The sequence below is a fragment of the Nicotiana sylvestris genome, chromosome 3, assembly GCF_000393655.2.
Source record: "Nicotiana sylvestris chromosome 3, ASM39365v2, whole genome shotgun sequence".
In the NCBI taxonomy this organism is placed as follows: domain Eukaryota; kingdom Viridiplantae; phylum Streptophyta; class Magnoliopsida; order Solanales; family Solanaceae; genus Nicotiana; species Nicotiana sylvestris.
This window is the reverse complement of record NC_091059.1, coordinates 215,646,539-215,670,184: the sequence shown is the minus strand read 5'-3', so window position 1 is coordinate 215,670,184 and position 23,646 is coordinate 215,646,539. Positions and strand designations below refer to the sequence as shown.

The following is a 23,646-nucleotide window of genomic DNA, read 5'->3' as shown; positions in this document are numbered from 1 at the left end:
TAATTTAGATAAAAAAGCATAACCTATTTTTATTTTTTCTTTAGCGTTTAGTCATGTAATTAGTACTCCCTTATTAGTCTACTTATTTTAGCATGACTTAGTACTTTTAGATTATGTTTATTTTTATTATGGCTTTTTAATTAGCAATATTTATATTACATAATTTTATTGTCTTTATTGTTGAATATTTTAGGATAATGTCATGACATATATCATATTTTGTATTATTTTCTTGGAAAATACTTTATATAGTTATATCTTACTAGGATTAAAGAAATATTTTGAGCACAATTTATATGTTTTGTTCTACGAAGATTTTACTAGAAAAAAATCCGAAAAAAAACCCGAATAACCCGAAAATCCGAGAAAAATCAAGAGTGAAAAACCCGAGTTTTATTGATTTGGTTTGGTCTTTAGATTTAATAACCCGACACAATTGGTTTGGTTTATAAAATCCGAACCAACCCGACCTATGCACACCCCTAGTCGAGGTCAAGCCAAGGAAGTAAGGAAGCAACAATAGGATAGTTTAGCAATAGATATAAGGAATATATCATTGGATATTCTTTATGTTGTACTTTTTAGGGATTCTTGGGGATAACCCTTATAAACAGGAAGAAATAAAGAACAAAAGAGGGATCTTCACTTTTTTATAAGAATACATTGTAAAGGGTTGACTATAAAGAATATACAACAATTGTCTTGTTTACTGACGACATTGCTCAACATATGATATTCAATCTACCTTTGTAAGATCAAAAGATTCCTTATCCATCTTCACTTCCCATCCTTCTACATTGTTGTCCGGTGGAGGAATCATCCAAGTCATATAATATTTGGGTGATAAATTCCCTCTTATTATATTTATTGTCATTGTCTACATTTATTGCATGTTCTTATTATAACATTTATTGACAATCATTGAGTTGACATCCGATATTCATTATTCTCAAACATTGCCCATACCGTTGGTGTCCTCAAGTATTAGATCTAGAATTTATTATGTTTAACTAGGATTCACTTTCTATTTCATTATTAATTAGTTTAACAAAAAGCTTGACACTTTTTGGCCCAATAATTATTACACTAATTCTGATTTTCCAGGACCGAATTTTAGCATTTATCATCATTTTCTATTTTCCGTCATATATAAGCTTAGTTGAGTTATTTTTTCTGTTGCAAAAATTAGTTTTACGTACGTGTGCAGTAGCTAAAAGTTAGATGAATATTGATGAAATTAATCCTTCGTTAAGACTTGCCAACTATTGGACGGAACCAGGATTTCAAGTTTATGGGTTCAGGATCTTAATATTTTAAGTTACTGGGTTCTCAATTAATAATTTGTATATCTTTAATGAAAATTGTAAGACAAATACATGATTTGAACCAAAATTACTGGGTTCGGCCGACCCCGTAACCGACACTATGGCTCCAACCGCCTATCCTAAACTTATGGTCTTCCTGCTAGCTTGCGCAAATATTACAACAGCTTTATTTGATTATCTCAACAGTTCTTCAGATTCAATGCTTTTCTTTTTCTCTTCCAGCTCTCTTTTCTGAAAGAGAACTGCGGTACCATTTTGAGATCGTTTAGTCTATCCATATATCAACACAAGAAACATGGTACGCACTATTAATTTAAGAGGCTCAATTTACAGCTATGTGTCTTGATCACTGTTAGCTACTACAACCTTGTTTCTTTCTTTCTTTTTCTTTTTTTTCCGAATAATCTCAAGTGCTCCTTATATTGTTAACTAAAATATTGGTTTTTTAAGACAAACGTTGGCACGTTATTGGATCTTTTCGGATTACTATATGCCTAGAACTTTGTTAACTAAAGCATATGATACAGACTTAAGTATAAAACAAAGTTGCAGCATCTTCTTTTATTTATGAATTATGACAGAGCTGTCCAGAAGCTGAATATTTATGTGGGGCAGAAATGGCTAAGGGCCATTTGACTTTAAATCCAGTTTCACCGTTTTATTTGCGTTACTCTATTTATTTATGTTATGTCTAGAATACAAATCTATTCCTATCACCCATGAAAAGTTAAACAGTTAAAATAAACAGAATGAAACATTGGCCCTCAAGTTGGCTAAAACGTCATGGCCATTTTTGATATTCCAACGATTGATGTTTCTTCATTAATGTTGAGAGAGGAAGATGAAGATGGGAGAAGGAAGGCGATGGAGCAAATAGAAGAAGCCTGTGTTAACTGTGGCTTCTTCCAAATTGAGAATCATGGAATTCCTCTGGAGTTGCTGAGCAGAGCCATGGATTTGTATAAGACCTTCTTTGCTTGTTCAGATGAAGATAAACTCTTGGTCTCTCCCAAACCCGGAGGAACTGTACCACCTGCTGGTTATTTGAAAAGTCCACAACATTCAGACGAGAAGAATGAACACTTATTGATTCTTAATGCATCCTCTGGTGTCAACAAAAATCCACCTCAATTTAAGTACGTCTTTATATTCTCATCCTGATTAGTCCAACTTATAAACTTCCAAATTGGTTTCGGTTAGTTCTGGAAAATAATTTAGGAGAAAAGTTGTGTATTCGGATTTGTTTCACATCTTTTCTGAATTCTGAACATATTTTGACTTCTACCTTTGAATCCAAATTTGATGCTAAGGCTCTTACCCTGATTAGTGATGTTCAAAATAAATAGAGACCAGTATCAGAAGAGATTTGCTACAGTATTGGAAATTTCGCAATCATCTGTTACTAAGTTAGTCAAAATTGAATCAAGGGAGAACCTAGCCCCAAGTAAAGCCCTAGGTAACTATGTTATGGTGCTTCTAGTAAGAATTAAAAATAATTATCCCAACTTGCTCGGAATTAGGGAGTAATTGTTATTGTTGTAGAATTCTTACTTGTAAGGAATTTTTTTTTATTTTTTATTTTTTATATTCTCAGACAAGTTTTGGAGGAGGTGATTTCGCACTTCACCAAATTAGGAATGCTGTTGGAGAGCATGATAAGTGAGTGTTTGGGTCTTCCTCATAACACCCTCGCAAAATTCAACGATGATCGGTCTTGGGACTTCTTGATTGGTCTCCACTATTTTCCAGCAACAGAAGCTGAAGATAATGGGAAATCTGCACATGAAGATGGCAACTGCATTACTTTTGTCTATCAGGATGAAGTTGGAGGCCTTCAAGTGCAAAAAGATGGGCAGTGGATCCCTATAGCACCTTCGAAAGACAAACTAGTTGCTAACATAGGTGATGTGATTCAGGTAAATCTCAGCTGGTTTCAAAGTCAATTACCATTGTCTAAAACTAAAAGAATAAGTTGTTTGACATTAATATTTGATTTTCTTGTGATATGTACGGCAAAAGGTGTTGAGCAACAATAAATTCAAGAGTGCAACTCATAGAGTAGTGAGACCGAAAGGAAAAAGCCGCTACTCGTGTGCATTCTTCTATAACTTGCAAGGAGACAAGTGGGTTGAGCCATTACCACAGTTCACAAAGGAAATTGGAGAGTCTGCCAAGTACAAAGGATTTTTCTACAAAGAATATGTGCAGCTGAGAGCAAGAAAATGGACTCATCCACCTAGTAGACCTGAAGATCTCATCCATATAACTCACTACTCAATTTCTAATTAGAGAAGTTTATATGTGATCCAAGATTTTCCTCTATATGGAAATAAACATAGGAATAATATGTATGACTTCGCTCCAACTATGCAGACAATTCATTTGAGTGTCACTTCTTCGATCGGCTATTGTATTTCACTCGTTTTCTGAACCTCTTCTTCAATAGATAGAACACTATCATACAAGTGTTATTAGACTACTTCTGAATTTTAAGCTACATAGCAGAGATGTCATACTCTTTTAACTAATTGAACGCGATTGCATTAAAGGAATGAGGGGGGGGGGGGGGAGTAGAATGAGAGCAAATGGACGTTGGAACTATGCCGATATATGTAACAGATTTAGCATTTTCAGCCTTTCTATTTTTTTATGATATAGATGATAATAGGTTAAATCTAGGTAATTTGGCAATTGTTTATGCTCCCACTTGATTATATTCCAATATCATAATACAGTTAATTGATGAAAAATAGGCTCTAATTGTGAATTGTATATATTGCAGGATGAGGAGCCTAGGTGATGCCTTTTTTTTTTTTTTTTTTAACAAATCCACTAGGCAAGTGCCTAGGGCTAGTTTTTTTTTTTTATTAATAACAGAAAAGAAAAATACATCAATTAGGAAAAGTACAAATAAGGGGGAAATAGCACCGATATTGTTACCCATATGCCTTGGCTATATAATCACTCATCTGCGCCTCACATTGCCTATGTCAGCCTCATGTAGAGGATTCATGGTGTAGCTGCCTGCAAAGTCTCACGAGGGCATATAATCTCATAGCCGTGTGGATATTTTCCAAAGGCATAGGACCAAGACAACAAGTACCGGGCTAAACCTTACCTTACTAATCCTATTGAGGCATAAAAAACCTCACCTACTAGCATGCATGTAAAAAAAAGAACTAGAAAGTACCAAATATTCATTGATCATCACAGAGTTTATAACATATTCTGTGATGATATTACAAATGATTATACTAATATAATGATAGAATAAAATGATGAAGGAATTACAGTGTTGTCCCTTCTTGTCCGAACTTATAAATTCTTCAATTTATAATTCTTTTTCATCACAACCCCAATTCTTCAAGATGTATTCAAAATTCATGATTTCTTTTTTGAACGATTGGACTTTGTAGATGCAGTTGGGGCGTCCTTCTTTTGTTTGGTAACTCTCATTGGAGGTCGCCTAACATTTAAAAAATCACTAACCTTGTCATCTCAACTATTTTTCCTTGTATGAGATTTACAACTTTTCCACTATGCAATAGTGATAAATCCCCTTTTCTTGCTGCCTCTTCTCTGCACTGTTGTAGTATTGCATCTTCTTCTCCTTGTTCAAAAAATTCTCTCCCTAAATTCACAGGTTGTGGTTCATTTTGAATCGTATGTAGTGACACCAAGGCATAATCTCCAGTTGCCACCATTGCCTTACTTTGTTGTTGTCCAATGTGTTGTAATTTGTTGTTATTCCTACCTACAGGACCTGTGCTAGATGTAATAGGATTTACAGGTATGGAACTTACCATAGCTTCCAAAAGCTTTCTCTCCTCCTCTGAAATAACTGGTTTAGTGTTCATCAGTTGTTGTTGCCCAGATTTTGCTCGATCAGCTGTAGGATGTGCAACTTTAACAGACTGCCTTGTACCTTCTGTTGCAGCCTGACTTGGACTTGTAGTTGGGGAACTGATGTTAGCACCTATAGTAAGCTGCTTGGAAGAAATTGCTACATCTTGAGGCAAAATTCCAGCTGGGGCAATTGGAATTGCAGCACTAGGAGACATTCTGGGAACAAATGCATTAGCATGGAGGTTTAATTTGCTCGTGGGGACTGCTGCAATTTTCCCATGAGACATTGACTTATCTAGAAGCTCCTTACCTGCACTCTCCTGCTCCACCTCCTCGTCTCCTTCTTTAGCTGAGTAACCTGCAAAACCATCGCCTCAGTCCTCCTCTTCATCTTCCTCTCGTTGATCTTGCCACAGTTTGGATTTAATAGCCTTAAGCCTCACGTTTGTTTGTATAACCTCGTTGTTATTCCCTGTTGACAAGATAAGCTGCCCAGATTCACCTTCAAATTTCCCAAACGACTCCACAGATTGAGAAGGGATATCATATACGGAGGTGTTCAAGGTTGCCAACGGTTGTTTCAGCAAAGTAGGCTTTATCATCATTTCATACCGGGCATCCTCGATTATATTTTCTACATTAGGATTGGAAAAATGCAACTTAGGAGCATTGGAGCTGTGTGCTTCTGCCTTTTGCGCATCAACAGGAACAATGTCCTTCGAAATAATTATCCGATCACCTATGTTTGTGAAAGTGTGCTGCTGTGTGTTACTGCCTGGGGCTTTTGGTTGCCCATTTTTTGAAGTTGTGTTCGTCAGCATAGCAGAGTGATTATCAACAGTTGCAATCTCAAGTCGAGCACCTATGTCCTTTGCATTTATCTGCTGTTTCCCACTACCTGTAGAGCTGGTTTTTCCAACTATTGATCGTGTGTCATCATCCATCTGTTGCTCCCTATTTTCAGCCTCTTTCGTAACATGCTCACCCTTATTCACCAAAGCATCAAAAGAGTTCAAGACCCCAATAACATTTGATGGAACAATCTGATTTTGCGCACCTGTAGCTTGCTTCTTGTTTGTCGATTTATTCACCACTGCCCAGTTTTTGCTCTTTGTATCTGAGTTGCATGGAACTGTAGCATTTTGACTTGGAGTATTCGACACCTGCCCCTCAACATGTATGACTGTAGCCTTAAGACCTGATGATCTTCCAACAATATCAGCTGCAACATTAGTTTTAGGATCCCCCACAGTAGCTCGATAACTAGTTGTGTTCAATGCAACAGTAGCCCCCACATTTGAACATATAATAGCTGCTTCAATTCCAGATTTCTGTCCTACAAACACATTTGTTCCATGATTATTGGCATTGGTTGCTCGATCAGCTGTTGGTTCAGCAACCTCAGCAGCATCTCGATCACTAGCTCCCTTCAATGCAACAATAGCCTTTAAATTTTTAACTTCAGCAGCTCCACGATCATCGCCAGCAGTGTCATCCAACTTCGAAACAGTAGAAGCATCTCGATCAGTATCTTCCATTAAATTTGCATCTTTTGACGCAACTGTTACTGTTGGATTATTCTTGGCAAAGAATGCTCGAACAACTGCAGCTAAAGTACTGTCATCCATCAGCCCAGGTTCAACAACATCCTTTGGGCCTTCATTAGTTGACAAAACAACTGTAGCATTAGAAAAATCCAAATTGTCGTATGCTTGCACAATTGGATTCACAGCAATGAAAATCCTTGCCAATGCTGTTTTAGCAGGGACATCACGTGAAGGCTTAAGAGGACCTTTATCATGCACAGTAGTAGCATTCAATACAACTGTTTTTTCATTCTGAAATGCACCAGCATGTTTTTGCAAATCAAATTGAAATTGCCCCGTTGCAACACTATTTGCCTGTGTATCTCTACCAGTTTGTACATCAAATGGTACAACCTCTGAATCCTTGCATAAGGTTTCAGCTTGTCTACCTGCTTCAACTGGGATTTTATCAATTCCAGTTACAACATTTTGTACACCTGCAGCCACAGTCACAACAGGCATTCTTCTTTTTTCATCAAGCAATTGCCTCAAATCCCCTTGAAATTTCTTAACTGATTGACCTTCATTATCCTTTAGCTGATCTTCGCTGTGCACGATAGTATCTCCTTCACCTGCCTTGCTTCCAGATGCGATTTCATTCAAATGTTGACATGTTTTTTCATCATGTCCTTGGTGTTTACAATGGTTGCAATATAATGGCAAATTATCATAAACAAACTCTTGAAAAACTTCAACCATTCTGCCCATTTGTTTGTCCAGAAATTGCAACTTTATTTTATCAGGGAGTTTATCCATTAAATCAAGGATAACCTTCACCCTTGCAGTACTAGGACGCGACTTGGTCTGAGTTGCTTTGTCAATGGCTATTGGTTTGCCAACTGCTAAAGCGATAGACAACAAAGCCTTCATTGCAAACAACTCAGTTGGCAGATTAGGCAATGAAATCCAAACCACTGCCTTTGTTGTTTCCACATTTACATTAAATCCAATAGACCATGGGAATGTTCTGATTTGGTGCTCCCTACCATTGTATTTAAAGTAGTTAACTGACCTTGCAAGTGAATTGACGAAGTCGTCATGTTGATCGACCCTAATGAGCAACTGTCTTGGAGCAAGTTGCCCGATTAAAGCATGTCCTTTGATGCCGAAATTTTTTGGCAGTAAACTTCTCAATGCGGATAAATCTGGAGAGTTCAAAGAAAGTTTCTCTATAATAGCTTGATGCAAATCTTTCTCCTTTGCAAATTCCATCCTTTCTTCCATTGAGAATTGAATTGTTGGAACTCCATGAATAACTTCGATATGTTTCAAGATTTTTTGATTCGATGTTGTTGCTACTTTTGGTTGAGACAACTGGGCAGCGTATGAATTATGTGTGCTATCATTTTGAACATTCTTTACAGGTACTTGATGTGGCTCTCCCACAGCTTGGAGCTGGGGAGAGACGAAGGCAGCCATGGCTGGTCAGAATATCACATAAATGATGCGAAGAACATCAAATGAAGCTAAAATCCGGAAAAATTAAGATCTGTAAAGATTGGTTATGAATTTGAGGATGAAAACAATGGGGGATTGTTCTCTAAGACAAGGAGATTCTTTTAAGACCAATCTTGCGATCTTACCTTGCCGGACACCGGAGTTATGGGGCGTGAATAGTGGTGGCGGCACTATTCACAGAAAATCCTAGAGAAATAAAGATAATATCAAGTTTTACATTCATTCTATGCCCCAAATTGAGATATGATCTTAGCAGTTATCCTCGGACTGGCTTTATTAAGCAGGAATACCTCTATTTAATCAGACTTTAACTAAGGAGAAGAGAAGTGCTACAATTTTCATGTTTTCAAACTCTCTGTTATTCTTTTTTAAATCCTTCCTCCACTTCTTTTAAATAATCTAGGTGATGCCTTAAACAGTTGTGATTGGAACCATTTTGGAGCAAGAAAGACCCCTCAGAGTTGAGTACGCTTGAAGACAAGGAACAAAAGTGATGAAACACAGATTTGGACATGCGCGCCCAGGTGCGCGATCGCGCTACTTTTAGCGCGTCCATGACAGAATCTCAGCCAATTAGCGCGGCCAGATACTCATCCAGGTGCGCGGTCGCGCTAGTCCAAAATTCGGGAAGAGTTATTTAGGGGCAGGTGCGTGACCGCGCTACTGGATGCGCTAAATTGCAAAGTTTCTGCCTTGTCCGCGCACCTGATCGCGCTACTATCGCGACGCGCTACCGGACGCGCACCTGGGCGCTCTAGTAGCTCTTGGGTTCTGTATTGGACGCGCTAAATCTAGCGCACTCACGCATCTGGGCGAGCTAGTTCTTGCATTTTCAAGTGTATTTTCAGTTTTTCGTTTTCTTATATTTTGTTTATTCTTTAGACTCAATTACCCCTTTCCCCCATCTAATAAACGCCCCCCGGTACCTGAACCCCCCATTCAACAAAAGAAAACCCCTCCCCCATTCCAACTCAAACACAAACAAAACCTTCCTCCAAACACTCCCAAATCCCAAACCCACCCGTCCCCCATCTCACGACCCCCCCAGTTCCCGTTCATTAGCAGCTTCCACATTCTCCTTCACCACAGGTATGAGCCCTAGTTTCTTTCTTCTTTTTTGTTTCTCTCTCTATTTTTTCAGATTTTTTAGTTGTATTCTTATGCCTATGGTGTAGTAGTTGTACTTAGATTTTGTAGAGAAATTGGTGCAAGATGTTGTAGTATTGGTGGATGATAAGTGTGGGGTGGAATCCCACTTGATATGTGATGTTGGTGAGTGTAAGTAGGTGATTCTTGTTCTAAAAAGTTTAAAAAGGGGTTGTGAAGGCCCAATGCCCACAAGGTGTTTGTGGAAAGGTCCCAATGATCGTGATTATATAGTTTGTGACCTCTTATGCTTGTGAAGTCTGAGTAGCCGCATTGAGTCACAAAATTTCTGTTGGGTTGTGCTAATGTGTCTCCGTTTTGCAGGCATCATGACTCCATCTAGGAAACGACGCGCCACAGGGGCCTCGTCGAGCAGCCAGGCTGGTTCATCTAGGTCACTAGGGGCTGCACCTACACGCTCCTTTGATAGTTCCAAATTTTTTTCGGCCAATGCTCAGGTCCGCTTTGTGGAAAAGGCTCGTAAAAAGCCAATTCCGGAGAGAGGTATTCACGTCAGACAGCTCCAGAGACACTGCCCTCACATGTACGAGGAGTTGGTGAGGCGGGGGTTGCACACATTCATCAATGAGCCCAGTGAGGGCAATGCAATGGTTGTGCAGGAATTTTATGCGAATGTGGTAGAGCATGATAATGTAGTAGTCATGGTGCGCCGAAGGGTAGTGAATGCTTCTGTTGAGGCGATACGGACGGCCTACCAGTTGCCTCCACCTCCGATTGGTTATGATGACTTCTATGAATATGGCCGCAACCCAATGAACGAAAAGTGGGCGCAATTCTTTGAGACAATTTGTGCACCCGGGAAAGAAGCGGTCTGGATGGACTATGGGGAGAAGTTTCACTCCTCCGCACTCACCTTTGAAGGGAAGTGCTGGTTGTACCTCATAAACAACTGCTTGATTCCGTCTTACAATACTACAAAGGTCAATGGGCCCCGCGCTGCGTTGATTTGGTGCTTTGTAAATGGTCACGACTTCGACGTGGCCAAAATGATGCATGAAGAGATATTCGTCCACAACCAAGTCAAAAGGTATGGGTTCTTTTTCCCTTCTTTAGTTACTCAACTATGCAGGGATGCTCAGGTGCCCGAAAATCTAGCTGTGGATGGGTTGGTGAAAAGGGAAGGCAAATTCCGTGCTGATAAGTGACCACAGGCAAGGAGCCGGGAGTAGTAGAGGAGGAGGCGAGAGGTGTCCGGTATGCGAGTAGTAGCTCTGATGATTCTCATGATGGAGAGGATGTTGAGGAGAACATGGGGACAACACCGCAGGCTCCGGAGCAAAATGTGGCAGCAGCAGGACCATATGGGATGGCAACATCTTTAGGAGCTGCCCGGGTGTCCCGTTTTACTGCGATGGAGGCGAAGATGGCTGGTTTGCGAACCTCCATGACTGATTTGGTCACTCGAGTAGATGCGGTAGCTGACCGACAAGGGAATTCGAAAAAGAAATTCATGGGCTGGCTGCGAGCTCTGGGTCGTGTGTGCCACGTCAGCCCAGACACCGTCTCCGACCAGGAGTGAGCCTTCGGGAAAGTTCCTTTACCTCACTGCTCTTTCAAATTTTAAGCCATGGGGACATGTCTTCATTTTTAAGTGTGGGGTGGGGATTCCTTCATTGTATGTATGTGATTGTATCAATTGATTGTTGGTTTTGCTCTATTTCATTTTGCTTGGATAATCTTGATGTTGTTAAGTATGAATCGTTAGTTTAAAATAGATATATGGCTCGTCTCGACGATAGATCCCTGTCGACGGGGTTCTTGAGGGACTGAGTCGAAAAAAAAGGGGCAAATACGCAGACTCTTCCTGATGACGGATCCTGTAGACAATTTTCTTGAGGGAAGTTAGTCTAGAGAAAACACCAAAAAGATTTTTATTTTCTTCTTAGATAGTGTAGCAATTCCCCCTTGGTTTTTCTTTAGGCCACGGTTCTTTTTCAGGGGTTTAACTTGAACCGGGTATAGGTAATTTTCTTTTTATTTTGTAGATTAGGTTAATGGGCTACGAGCTAGAAAATCAAAAGAGAACCCATAGCGCTAACACACCTGAACACAATAGACCCTAGAGTCTAACGCTTAGTCTTATTTGTTGAATCTCACTAAAGTGCCTTAATTTGTATGTTTGTTGCTGAATTGAGTGCTCGTAACGGAGCGTCTTGATGAGCTGATCTGGAATGAGTCTTATTCCATGTGTGGTGAGGTTTTTGTGTAGTCCATGTATTGTACTTGTGTCTAAAACTTGCCCGGTATGTGAGTTGAAGCGGAATTTTAGGTGATGCTCGATTTGAAAAATAATTTTAGGCTTTCTTTGATCTTTTTGAGCTTAATTGCTTGTCACAAATAAAATTTGTCCCTAGTTAACCCTTTTAAGCCTATGGACTTTTGTTTGCCACCCGCATTACGAGCCTATACCCTTTCTGTTCTTAATTGACATTGTTTTGATCCTTTTACCTCTTAAAGCACTTTAATTGTGAGATGAATGCTAAAAGAAGTAAGAAGGAACTAAGTGTGGGGTGACTTTTGAGTGGAACCAATAAAAGGAAGAAAGATGCACTTGTTTTGTAAACTAATACACCACTAGCAAAAATTGAGTGAAAAGAAAAAAATAAACTGACAAAAAAAGAGAGGAATATATTGTGTCTTGTTCCAGCTAGTGGGTATGAATTAATATAGTGCTTAAAGAAGAAGGGAGTATTTGTAGGATGATATTGTTTATGGAAGTGAAGTGGGTTGAAGAATTTGCGCTAAAGTTGCTCATGTGATGTGTTAAAGTGCTTAGGAGGGTTAGTCCATATTCCGAAATATATCCTACCCGTCCCTTAGCCCACATTACAACCAGAAAAAAGTCCTAATTGATTTTGGGTCGAGCAAGCCTACATTAGTAAAGATTTACATTAAGGGCAAACTTATGGTACCAATTGCATGCATGTGACTTCTTTTGTGTGAGTGATTTCTTTGATATATGTGAGCATATGATGCGAATGTGTGGATTGAATTCAATTTTCGTTGATGTGATTGTGAGGGCATATGATTTGTGACGGAAAAGCAAGTCTTGACTTATGTGTAGAGTACGTTGAGGAAGTATGAATATTGCATGGCACTTGAAGAGTCGACTTTTGAGGCTAGGATTGTTCACTGCTAAGCGTAATGTATGTAAATTGTTCTGGGTGTAGGGTGTTAGGGGAAATGGTTGAGTGAAGGAACATTTAGAATGTATAGTTTGATTGCTCGAGGACTAGCAATGAAGTAAGTGTGAGGTGTTGATAATAGGTTAAATCTAGGTAATTTGGCGATTGGTTATGCTCCCACTTGATTATATTCCAATATCATAATATGGTTAATTGATGAAAAATAGGCTCTAATTGTGAATTGTATATATTGCAGGATGAGGAGCCTAGGTGATGCCTTAAACAGTTGTGATTGGAACCATTTTGGAGCAAGAAAGACCCCTCAGAGCTGAGTACGCTTGAAGACGAGGAACAGAAGTGATGAAACACAGAACTGGACATGCGCGCCCAGGTGCGCGACCGCGCTACTTTTAGCGCGTCCATGACAGAATCTCAGCCAATTAGCGCGGCCAGATGCGCGGTCGCGCTAGTCCAAAATTCGGGAAGAGTTATTTAGGGGCAGAATTGGAAATATGGAGGAAAACTCACTTAACCTATATAAAGTCAAGCTCGCCCAAGGAAGAGAAGGGGAAGTTTTTCATAGTCTAGTGCAAGAAATAGAGAGATAAGAGGCAAGGAGGAGATTTGACCATCAAGTTCTTCTTTTCTTCTCTTGGTTTTTGTTATTTAGGATGAAATTGAATCTATTTGTGATGAACACTAGCATGAGTAGCTAAAACCCATTGTTCTAGGGTCATAGGTGAAACATGAATGTTGTTGTTTGAAGTTTAATTTGACAAAGTTGGTTTATCATATTGTGTTGTTTATTTAATTCTGCTTTTAATTATTTTGCTGAGTAGCTAACAGTGAAATACTATTTACGAATCTTTAGTTGAACTCGAAAGTGGGAACTTTAGATTGCATATAGAATTAAATAGGGCAAGTTCTTGAGCCCGGGCCTCGGGGAACGGATTAGCAATTGGGATAGACATATACCCAATTGCCTTGCTTGGTTGAAATTCACGAATTGTAAATGCATTCTTGTTAATCTTAATTCCATAGATATATAGTCATTGAGTTAATTTGAATAGGCGAGTAAGAACTCGACAGATTCTTATGAGTAACATTAACCCTGTCAATCAACAACCCAGGTAAATCGATTAGTCATTTTAAGCTAAGAACATAACACGATTGTTAACTAGCCTGTGACCCTGGAATATCCTCTCCTACTGTTTGTTACTCGAAATTGTTATTTGTTTGGTTAATTGCTCTAGTTAGATTATTGCTTGGTAGTTTAGGTAGTAAAACAATTACATCTCTATTTTATGAAAAACCTCTTGGATAGACAAATTAATTGAGTTTGAATTACTCAACAGTTAATCATAAGTTTTCGTGGAAACGATACTCTACTCACTACTCTATTACTTGACGATCACGTGCACTTGCGTGAGTGTTTTTGGTCACAACAATAGACATAGTTAAGTTATTTTCCTGTTTTGTTGGAAGGCATGATCTAAACTATGGATCTCCCTGCTAACTTCTTTAAATATTAGAACAGCATATTTGATTGTCTCAACAATTTTTAGATTCAATGCTTTTCTTTTTCCCTCTTCCACCTCTATCTTTTGAATGAGTACTGTGCTATTCTTTTCGTTGGTTTACTCACTCTCTCGCTGCAGCTATGTCAATTCTTTCGCCCCTTTTTCTTCTAACCATTTTGAGATCCTTTAATCTGTCCTTATTTAAATACAAAAAACATGGTAAACGCTGTTATTTAAAAGGCTCAATTTTTATAGCTATGTGTCTTGCCACTGTTTGTTGTTACTAATGTAAAATACTCAAATTGCAGATACTTTAATCTTGTTTCTTATTTTTTTTCCGAATAACGTCAAGTACTGCTTCAATTAGTTTACTTTATTTTTGGATACCAATGCACGTCTCTTCTCCCTCAATTAAAGCCAGATGGAATCTAGTGTATTGAGAGCAAATCTTTAAAATGCTAAAAAATTTATCAAACAAATGAGGAAGAGTACTAGATTAGATCTAACGTCGCAAATTATAATAGTTATATATGTGGTGAAATCACGTGAAGTTGCCAAATTGAAGGCTCCATGTGAGGTGGTTAATTATGTCCCTCTCTATGGTTCTGCAAAGAGAGTTATAAAATTATTTGATTTAATTAATCAATAACCACATTTATCCTATTTTTTTAAAATATGTCATCAGAGCGCCAAGCTAATCATCAACCAACAACCCACATATATAGACGTACACTTAAAACCAATTCATTAATTTTTTTCATATGGTTATAGTGTAATCTTGAAATAAGCTTCTTCTAGTACTTCTATACATTTTTCAAAACAAATACTTGCAGCAACTGCAACATCTTGTATGCGCGAGTTTTGCACGTGCACATGGCTAATTCAGTAATACCAATAGTTGATCTCTCTCCTTTCTTCAGACAAGGAGATGAAGATGGCAAGAGAAAGGTTAGAGAAGTAATAGACGAAACGTGTTCTCGATATGGTTTCTTCCAAATTATCAATCATGGGGTGCCTTTGGATTTAATGAGCCGTGCCATGAAACTATCTAAAAATTTCTTTGAGTCTTCAGTTGAAGAGAAAATGAAATGTTCTCCATTGCCAGGATCACCTTTTCCTGCTGGCTATAACAGAAAACCAAATCCATCTTATGAGTTTGCAGAGTTCTTGGTTATGCTTCAGCCTGGATCCAACTTCAATGTTTTTCCTGCAAATCATCCACAACTCCGGTAAGTAATAGTGTGTCTATATTAGAAGGATTTAAGTAGTATGCAACAATAGTAACGACCCAATGAAATCCCACTAGTAGGGTACGAGGAGGATATTGACTTAATAAGTAGTATGCGTATCAAAAAAATTATAGTGCAGTTTAACCGTTTTTGCAAGGTTACAAAGTACTACTCCTTCCGTTCCAATTTATGTGAATATGTTTGACTGCGCACGGAGTTTAAGAAAAATGAAAACTTTTGAAATTTGTTGTCATAAACAAGTCAAAAAGGTGTCCATAATATTTATGTGGTTATAAAAGCTTTTCATTAAGGGTAGAATTGAAAATTTAAGCTAAATTGTTTCCAAATTTAGAAAGGGGTCATTCTTTTTTAAACGGACCAAAAAGAAAATAGGTTCACATAAATTGTAACAGAGGGAGTAATATTTATCATAGAGTTTAGTTTTTTTTTTTCACTTTTATCCCGCGCTATAAACTATTTACATTCAGTAGCTAAAAAAGTATATAAAATTTGTATAACTTTTATATATAAAATATAGAATGTCTATATACATATATACAAACAATATACATTTTTCGCCTATTATTTTGAGAGCGGCTATACAATGTCCTTTTTCCTAGAGTTTACTTATAATTATCTTATAAATGATTTGACTGTGTAAATATCTTTTACACATCAGTGCATAGAACTTAAACTCATATTAGCAACAATGCTATTTTTATCTTTTTGCAAAAACTTAAGCTGTTTAACGACTAACCTGGCGCCTATACCTATCAAAATTTTCCAACAGAGCTGTCCAAGTTTTCACATTCTCTGCTATCTAATGATTCTTGTGCTCAATGATTTGTGGAAACCCTTAAACTAATATATTTTGTAAGATAAAAGTTAGCACGCTATTGGATCTTTTCGGATTACTACAAAAGTATAAACTTTACAAACTATGGCATATGATACAGACTTGATTTCAAACAAAGTTGCAGCATGTTTTTTATTTATGACACAGCTGTCCAGAAATGGAATATATATATGAGGCAGAAATGATTAAGGGCTATTTTTAATTCCCATTTTAACCATTTTATTTGACTGAATGATTGCATTCCTCTACTAATCTAATGTATAGTATACTAATTTATTCCTATCACCCTTTAGGGCATGAAAAGATGAACACTCAAAATATACAAAATGAAACTTGACTCTCAAGTTGGACGAATAGCCAATAATAACAACATGAGTATGAGTGTATGCAAACATTACTTTTACCTAGTGTGATATAAAGAAGTTGTTTCTGATGAACACTCAGTTTAAGAAAAGCGTTTTCAAAACAGATTTGACAAATATAAGGATAAAAACAACAACAACAAACCCAACTGGTGGAATCTGGGGAGGGTAATCTGTACGCACAACTTACCCCTACCTAATGCAGATAGAGAGGCTATTTCCAATAAATCCTCGGCTTAGGAAGGGCAAGAAGAAGAAGAGGAAAGCAAGGAAGGAAGAGAAAAGAAAAAAAGAGAGATAAAGGATAAATAGTACCAAATAATAGCAAGAGGGATTACAATACCTGAGGTGAACAAAATCACATAACGTAATAAAAATCTAAGAATATGAATGGTCATGTATGCTATTAAGACTATTGGTGAGCAACTAAAAACTACCCACTAACCTTCTACCTTAATCCTCGACTTCGACGCCCTCCTATCAAGGTCATGTCCTCAGTGAGATGAAGCAACGCCATGTCCTGTCTAATCACCTCTTCCCGGTACTTCTTAAGTCTACCTCGAACTCTTCTCAAACTCTCCATGGCCAACCTCTCACACCTACTGACAGGAGCATCAATGCTATAAGGGGAAAAAGCAATGGTGAAAATACTGTAGCCATTGAGATAATTCATTAATTCATGTTTCTTCAATAATGTTTCAGAGCAGTAATGGAAGATTTATTCGATCAATTTGTGAAGATTGGAGCAATTTTAGAGAGCATACTAAGTGAGACTTTAGGTCTGCCTCCAAGGACTCTCCAAGAATTTAACAATGAGAGAAATTCAGATGTGTTAACGGCCTTGTATTATTTACCAGCAACTGAGAAGGAAAAAATGGGAATTAGTTCACATAGAGATGTTGGATGCATAACATTTGTGTTACAAGATGAAGTTGGAGGGCTTGAAGTTCAAAAGGATGGTAAATGGATTCCTGTAACTCCAAAGGAAGGTGCCCTTGTTGTCAACATTGGTATTATTCTTCAGGTAAAAAAATAAAAAATTATTTACATTGTCACCGTACATAAGTTAAATAATTGTATATAATATGACGTTTATTTTTTATTTTTTGTTGAAGGTGCTAACAAATAACAAATACAAGAGTCCAAATCATAGGGTGGTGAGACCCAATGGAAGATCAAGAAATTCATTTTCATTCTTCTATAATGTATCAGGGGGAAAATGGGTTGAACCACTTCAAAATTTCACTAAGCAGATTGCTGAGAAACCTAAGTATAAGGGATTTTTGTACAGTGACTATTTACAAAAGCGCAAGGAAAATAAGCTCAAGCGTACTTCTGGTCTTGAAGACGATCTTGGCTTATCTCATTTTTCACTCACTGTATAAGGATCATTTATCTGTCTCTTATCAATTGTTGTTTCTCTTCATTTTAATATGTTTTTAAACGTTCTAAATTTGTTCACATTTGTCTAGTCTCCGCCCCTTAATGATCTTGTTCCGTGCACAAACGTAGGCTAGCATTATCTTTGCTCGAATGTGTTTATCATTTCCTATAATGGACCACGCAACCTTCATTTTAAGGTATTTCTTTTCTTCTATTTTTGTTTTCTTTCCCTTATTATCTACTCCCTCCGTTCACTTTTATTTGTCTACCATGAATTTTGCGCCGCCTCTTAAAAAATAATAAATAAAATACATAATTTATCATAATACTCATATTAATTGATACATATTTTTAATTGATTTGAGAAAAATGATTTGAAATGAGTAATAATATTGTGGGTATAACAGAAAAAAAGAAATTATTTTTTCTTGATATGCTAAAAGTGACAAGTAAAAGTAAAAATCTATTTTTAAAATATTGGACAAGTAAAAATGAACGGAAAAAGTAAAATATAATTGTTTTCTTTCCTTTATTATCCAAAAAAATAAAATAATCATTGTTTCAAAACATTTAAATTTCTGAGCCAAAGAATCTTTCAACCTCTTTTTGGACCAATTTCAAGCTCAACATCAACGGCCCAAAAGGCTGGAGAAGAGTCCAGGTCCACTCTTCTAGTGAATGAACAAGAGATTTTTACATTCCTATACCATATAATAAATTATATTACCTCCATACTTAACATTTAATATAATTACCTTTTATATACCTAATTACCATTTATGTACATTTTAGGGGTTTTAATGGTATTAATTAGTCTCTTAATTTAATTCTACCGTATGTTCTCACTTCCCCCAAGTTTCTCTCTCCAAATCCCACCCCCTCACCCACATATCAAACCACACCCCACGATTTCCTCTTCAATCACCCACTATTTTCTCTTCTAAAACCAGCGAAAATCTGTAACCCCTCCATTAACGCCTATTCTCAAGTCTTTCTTCTAAAATCAGTCAAAATTTCTACTATTCTTCAAAGTTCATTCACCCATTAACGACCAGCTTCAAAGATTTTCAATGAAAAAGAACAGAGCTTCAAAGAACAGCCCTAAAAAAGTTAAAGAAGCAGATGTTCCTTCTTTCGATTTGGGTGTTTTATCACCAAATTCACCGAAAAAGCATGAAAAATCTTCTCATGCAAATGAAGAGAAGAAGCATAGGATTTTCCCTCGTCAAGCTAGGACAGAAGCTAGAACTAAAAAAACATGATTTTGATGCTGGTAAATCTTCGTGGCAAATCAATTCAGTGAAAAGGAAAGGCAAAGAGATAGATTTTAATGATGATTTTGTAGAAGATGAACCTGTCATTAAACCTGCAAAGAAAGTTAAAGTGTCTCCTATTGTAAAAGCTCCAAAAAAAGCTCCTACTGTAAAATCTCCTAAAAATGTTTAACAACATTCATTGGTGAAGATAATAATTTAGTAATTTCAACAATAGTTTTTTTGTTTGTTTTAATTCTTAAAAGACTCCATAATCTGTGTTTTTTGTGGTTTGTAGATTATTTGTCTACATTGTGAAGATAAGTTGTAGTTTTCTGAATCTGTTTAACCTTGTAGATATATTGTTAAAAAATTATAGTTATATTATTTTTGTTTTTAACTGTATTATGTAGTTGTAGATATATTATATCAATTTCAAGCTCAACATCAACGTAAAATTGCACGGGGCGCCCTATTTGGTCGTCCCTATTTAATCTATACCCATTTTTTTAAAAAAAATTTAACCTGTACTCAGTTTTTAAATAACTTCAGCCCCTTTCTCCTCCTTCGTTTTCTTCTTCTTCTTCTTCTTCTTCTTCTTCTTCTTCTTCTTCTTCTTCTTCTTCTTCTTCTTCTTCTTCTTCTTCTTCTTCTTCTTCTTCTTCTTCTTCTTCTATTAACAACTGAAAGGCACTATGATTAATTCTCTAATACTACCACCATTCCATATGTTTGACCAATTAGTGTACCTCTTCCTCCTCCTGATTCATAACTAGCGTATCGCATTAAGTCAGCATTTGTGGCATCTAAGTTCTTTTTGGAGGCGAATAACTTGCTTTTGAAGAACTGAAACTGCTCCATTAAGTTAGCATTTGTTGCTCATTGGATAATTTAGTTTTTTAGGTTGATGGTACTGAGAAAAGTGAAAAGTATGATATTGCGAAGAGTTGGTAAAACAAGCTCCATATATCCCAAGCTATGTGTCACTGGAAAAAAAAGACAATCTCCTCCTATAAGTCCACTTTTGACATTCCAAATTCTGGAACTAACCATACAGATTAAATCTATCAAATTTATTTAACAAGTACTCCAACTAGAAACAGTGGAATATTTTGCATTAACACAATAAAAAAGAAAAGGGAAAAGAGTTTTCTTCTCAAGAATTTGCAGGCAGCGCATGGAGGATCAGAGTAACTGCTGGAAGAAGGCATCTTGCTTACAAAAAAAACACTTGTTACGACCCGATCGGTCGTTTTGAGTTTTTGTACTTTACTCGTCGGTTCTCGGGCATGACTTGCCCTGTGTGATGGATTATGACTTATATAAATCATTGATTTTTATTTTCAGGGTAATCGGAGTGAATTTGGAAGAACAGTTCCTAATTTGAAGCTTGAAATTTGAAAAGTTTGACCAAGATTTGACTTGTTAGTATATGATCTCGGATCGAAATTTTTATGATTTGGTTAGCTCCATTAGGTTATTTGGGACTTAAGAGCGTGATCGAAATGCATTTTGGAAGTTAGTGGAAGGTTTAGGCTTGAATTGGCGAAATTGAGATTTTGACATTTTCCGGTTGATAGGTGAGATTTTGATATAGGGGTCAGAATAGAATTATGGAAGTTGCAATAGCTCCGTTGTGTCATTTGTGAGGTGTGTGCAAAATTTTAGGTTATTCGGACGTGGTTTGGTCGGGGTTTTTATCAAAAGCGTAATTCAGAAGATTTTGGAATTCTTAAGCTTGAATTCGATGCAAATTTGGTGTTTTAATGTTGTTTTGAGCGTTCCGAAGGTTGGAACAAGTTTGAATAATGTTATGGGATATATTGGCATATTTGATTGAGGTCCCGAGGGCCTCGGGTGAGTTTCGAGTGTTCAATCGGACCATTTCATATTGTGAAAAATTGTAGAATTGTTGCTGTTGCTGTTGCGGGTTTTTGACCTTCACGTTCGCGATGCATGTACCGCGTTCACGTAGGGTTAAGGTGCTAGACTGTGAAATTGGCCTTCGCATTCGCGAGAATGGTTCCGCGATCGCGAAGGTGTCAGGCCTTTGGTCATCGCGTTCGCATAGAGGAAGAAGGATAGCTGGGTACTCAGTACATTTGTTCTACGCGTTCGCATAGTTGGGGTCGCAATCGTGAAGTGTTGAGTGTGTTGTGTATCGTGTTCGCGTAGAAGAGATTCTGGTAAGTGAAGCAGTGTGCTTCGCGAACGCGAGAGCTATGCTGCGTTCGCGATGAAGAAATATCTTGGCAGACAGTTTATATTTTTAAATGAGGGTTTAAGTCCAATTTCATAAAAACCATTAGAGATCTCGAGAGAAGGTGGAATTTGAGGAGATTTTCAGTGGAGCTATTGGGTTAAGTATTCTTTAATCATATTTGGTTTAATTCCATGATTTGGTCTTGAATTTTATCATTTAATTTGAGAAATTACCGTGGAAATTGGGGAAAAATAGAAAAAAAGTTTGAGATCTCTTTTGGAGATTTGAATGGGCAATTGAGGTAGAATTTTGACGAATTTGATATGGGTAGACTCGTGAGTGAATGAGGATTTTATTGATGTGATTTTCATCGGATTCCGAGACGTGGGCCTGAGGGCCGGGTTTGAGCAATTTCGGGATTTTTATGTGAATTGGATATTTTTGAGTGGACTTTGTTCCCTTAGCATATTTTAATGGTTATGTACTTATTGTGGCTAGATTTGGAGCATCCGGAGGTCGATTCGTGAGGGCAAAGGCATCGCGGGCTAGATTTGGACCGGATTAAGGTAAGTAATGATTGTAAATGTTGTCCTGAGGATATGAAACCCCAGATTTCGCATCGTTGTGCTTCTTTGAGGTGACGCACATGCTAGATGAAGAGCGTGGAGTCGTGAACCATTGGGGATTGTGACTTGGTCCGCCTCGTACAACTATTAAGTCACGTATTTGATTTGAAATCTTATGATATTCTATATTTTGGAGATTGATATTATATTTTGGGTTGTATGCCATGTTTGGGGCCTTGTGCCGACCTGTTGAGACCCTTAGGGGCATTTTTACTATTTTTCCTCACTATATTTGTTTTGAAAGCATATCCTCAATCATGATTTACCTGTTTATTGTTTAAACCTAGTTTTATCACTTTAATTCTTAAAATGGAAAAACTGTTTGGGCTGAATTCTCTATTTTCCTGATGGTTCCGAGTGATTGTGAGGTTGATGACTGAGATAGACCGAGGGTTTGATTGTGAGGGTATTGACTGAGATAGACCGAGAGTCTGATTGTGAGGTTAATGACTGAGATAGACCGAGGGTCTGATAGTGAGGTTAATGACTGAGAGAGACCGAGGGCCTGGTTGTGAGGATTATATATATTTGGATCGGGTTTCACGCCGCAATAATATATATATATATATATATATATATATATATATGTGTGTGTGTGTGTGTGTGTGTGTGTGTGTGTGGATTGGGATGCACGCCGCAGTGATATAGCGCTTGGGCTGTAGGAGCGCCTCCGGACTCTGCACACTCCTAGTGAGCGTAGTCGACTACATATATGGATCGGGCTGCACGCCTCAACGATATATGGATTGGGCTGCGCGCCGCAGCGGTTACTATATGGTACTTATTCAGTGTGAGTGCTGAGTGTGAGCACTGACTGATGAGAGTTGAGTTTCGAGTGACTGAGAGGCTTGCTCGAGGGGCTGTATACATATATGAGTGATGCTTTGTCCGAGGGGCTTGTTATTATGAAATTGATGTTTCCACTCCTCTTTATACTGAGCCTCTGTTGAAAGTGTTGAACAAATGCTTTTAAACAACTTTCATTTAAGCTGGAATTTTTATGAGATATTCGGTATTTAATCACTGATTTTGGCTTTGTTATTTCCACTGAGACTTTTATGATATGAGGTGTTTATGATTCCTATTTTGCCGATGGGTTGATTATGGTTTTCATCTCTTTTATTATAAATGGTATTGAACCCCTACAGAAACTGTTGGAAAGCATTTTCAAATGATTTTTACCAAAAGCTGGATTTTAAATGAGACGATTGACTCGTATCCTGATTTGAAAATTTGTTGTGCTTATTGAGTTTATCATAAATGTGGATTCATCATTTCCTACTACTCAGACTTTATTTATTCTTATTACTTACTAGGTTGGAGTACTCACATTACTCACTACACCTCGTGTGCAGATTCAGGTATTTCGGAACCCGGTAGCGGGTGTTAACTGCTCAGAGGCGGAGTCGGCGGAGTTAGCAAGGTGGTTGCACGACGTTCGCAGCACTGCTTTCCTTCCTCATTTTTCATTACTGTATTTAGTACATTTTTTTTACTCTTGTTGTATTCAGACCTTGGTAGATGTTCATGACTAGTGACACCCCGATGTCGGGCTCCATAATTATTCCGCACTTTACTTTTGAATTTTAATATTAAATTATTGGTTTATAAATAGTATAAAAATAACTTTTATTGGAAAATGGTTGATTCGGGAGTTGTGTCGGCTGGCCTAGTTTCACGATAGGCGCTATCACGACCGGGTCGGTT

The 23,646-nt window shown here is 37.5% G+C and overlaps 2 protein-coding genes across 3 annotated transcripts; both read left to right on the top strand.

The window, feature by feature from the left end:
- Positions 1-1,495: 1,495 nt before the first annotated feature.
- LOC104234582 (protein DMR6-LIKE OXYGENASE 2-like) lies at positions 1,496-3,756 on the top strand. 2 transcript variants are annotated; one of them, XM_009788179.2, is made up of 4 exons: positions 1,496-1,623; positions 2,167-2,461; positions 2,920-3,241; positions 3,345-3,756. In XM_009788179.2, exons 2-4 carry the CDS (start codon positions 2,190-2,192, stop codon positions 3,612-3,614), a joined length of 864 nt encoding a protein of 287 aa, XP_009786481.1. In that variant the 5' UTR covers positions 1,496-1,623; positions 2,167-2,189; the 3' UTR covers positions 3,615-3,756. The 2 variants fall into 2 exon arrangements, with proteins under 2 accessions (XP_009786481.1, XP_009786479.1); XM_009788177.2 differs by lacking the exon at positions 1,496-1,623 and having other exon boundaries at positions 1,630-2,461.
- Positions 3,757-14,805: 11,049 nt separating this feature from the next.
- Positions 14,806-17,860, top strand: LOC104249211 (jasmonate-induced oxygenase 1-like). The gene is made up of 3 exons (XM_009805595.2): positions 14,806-15,256; positions 17,177-17,498; positions 17,590-17,860. Exons 1-3 carry the CDS (start codon positions 14,901-14,903, stop codon positions 17,857-17,859), a joined length of 948 nt encoding a protein of 315 aa, XP_009803897.1. The 5' UTR covers positions 14,806-14,900; the 3' UTR covers position 17,860.
- The last annotated feature ends 5,786 nt before the right edge of the window (positions 17,861-23,646 follow it).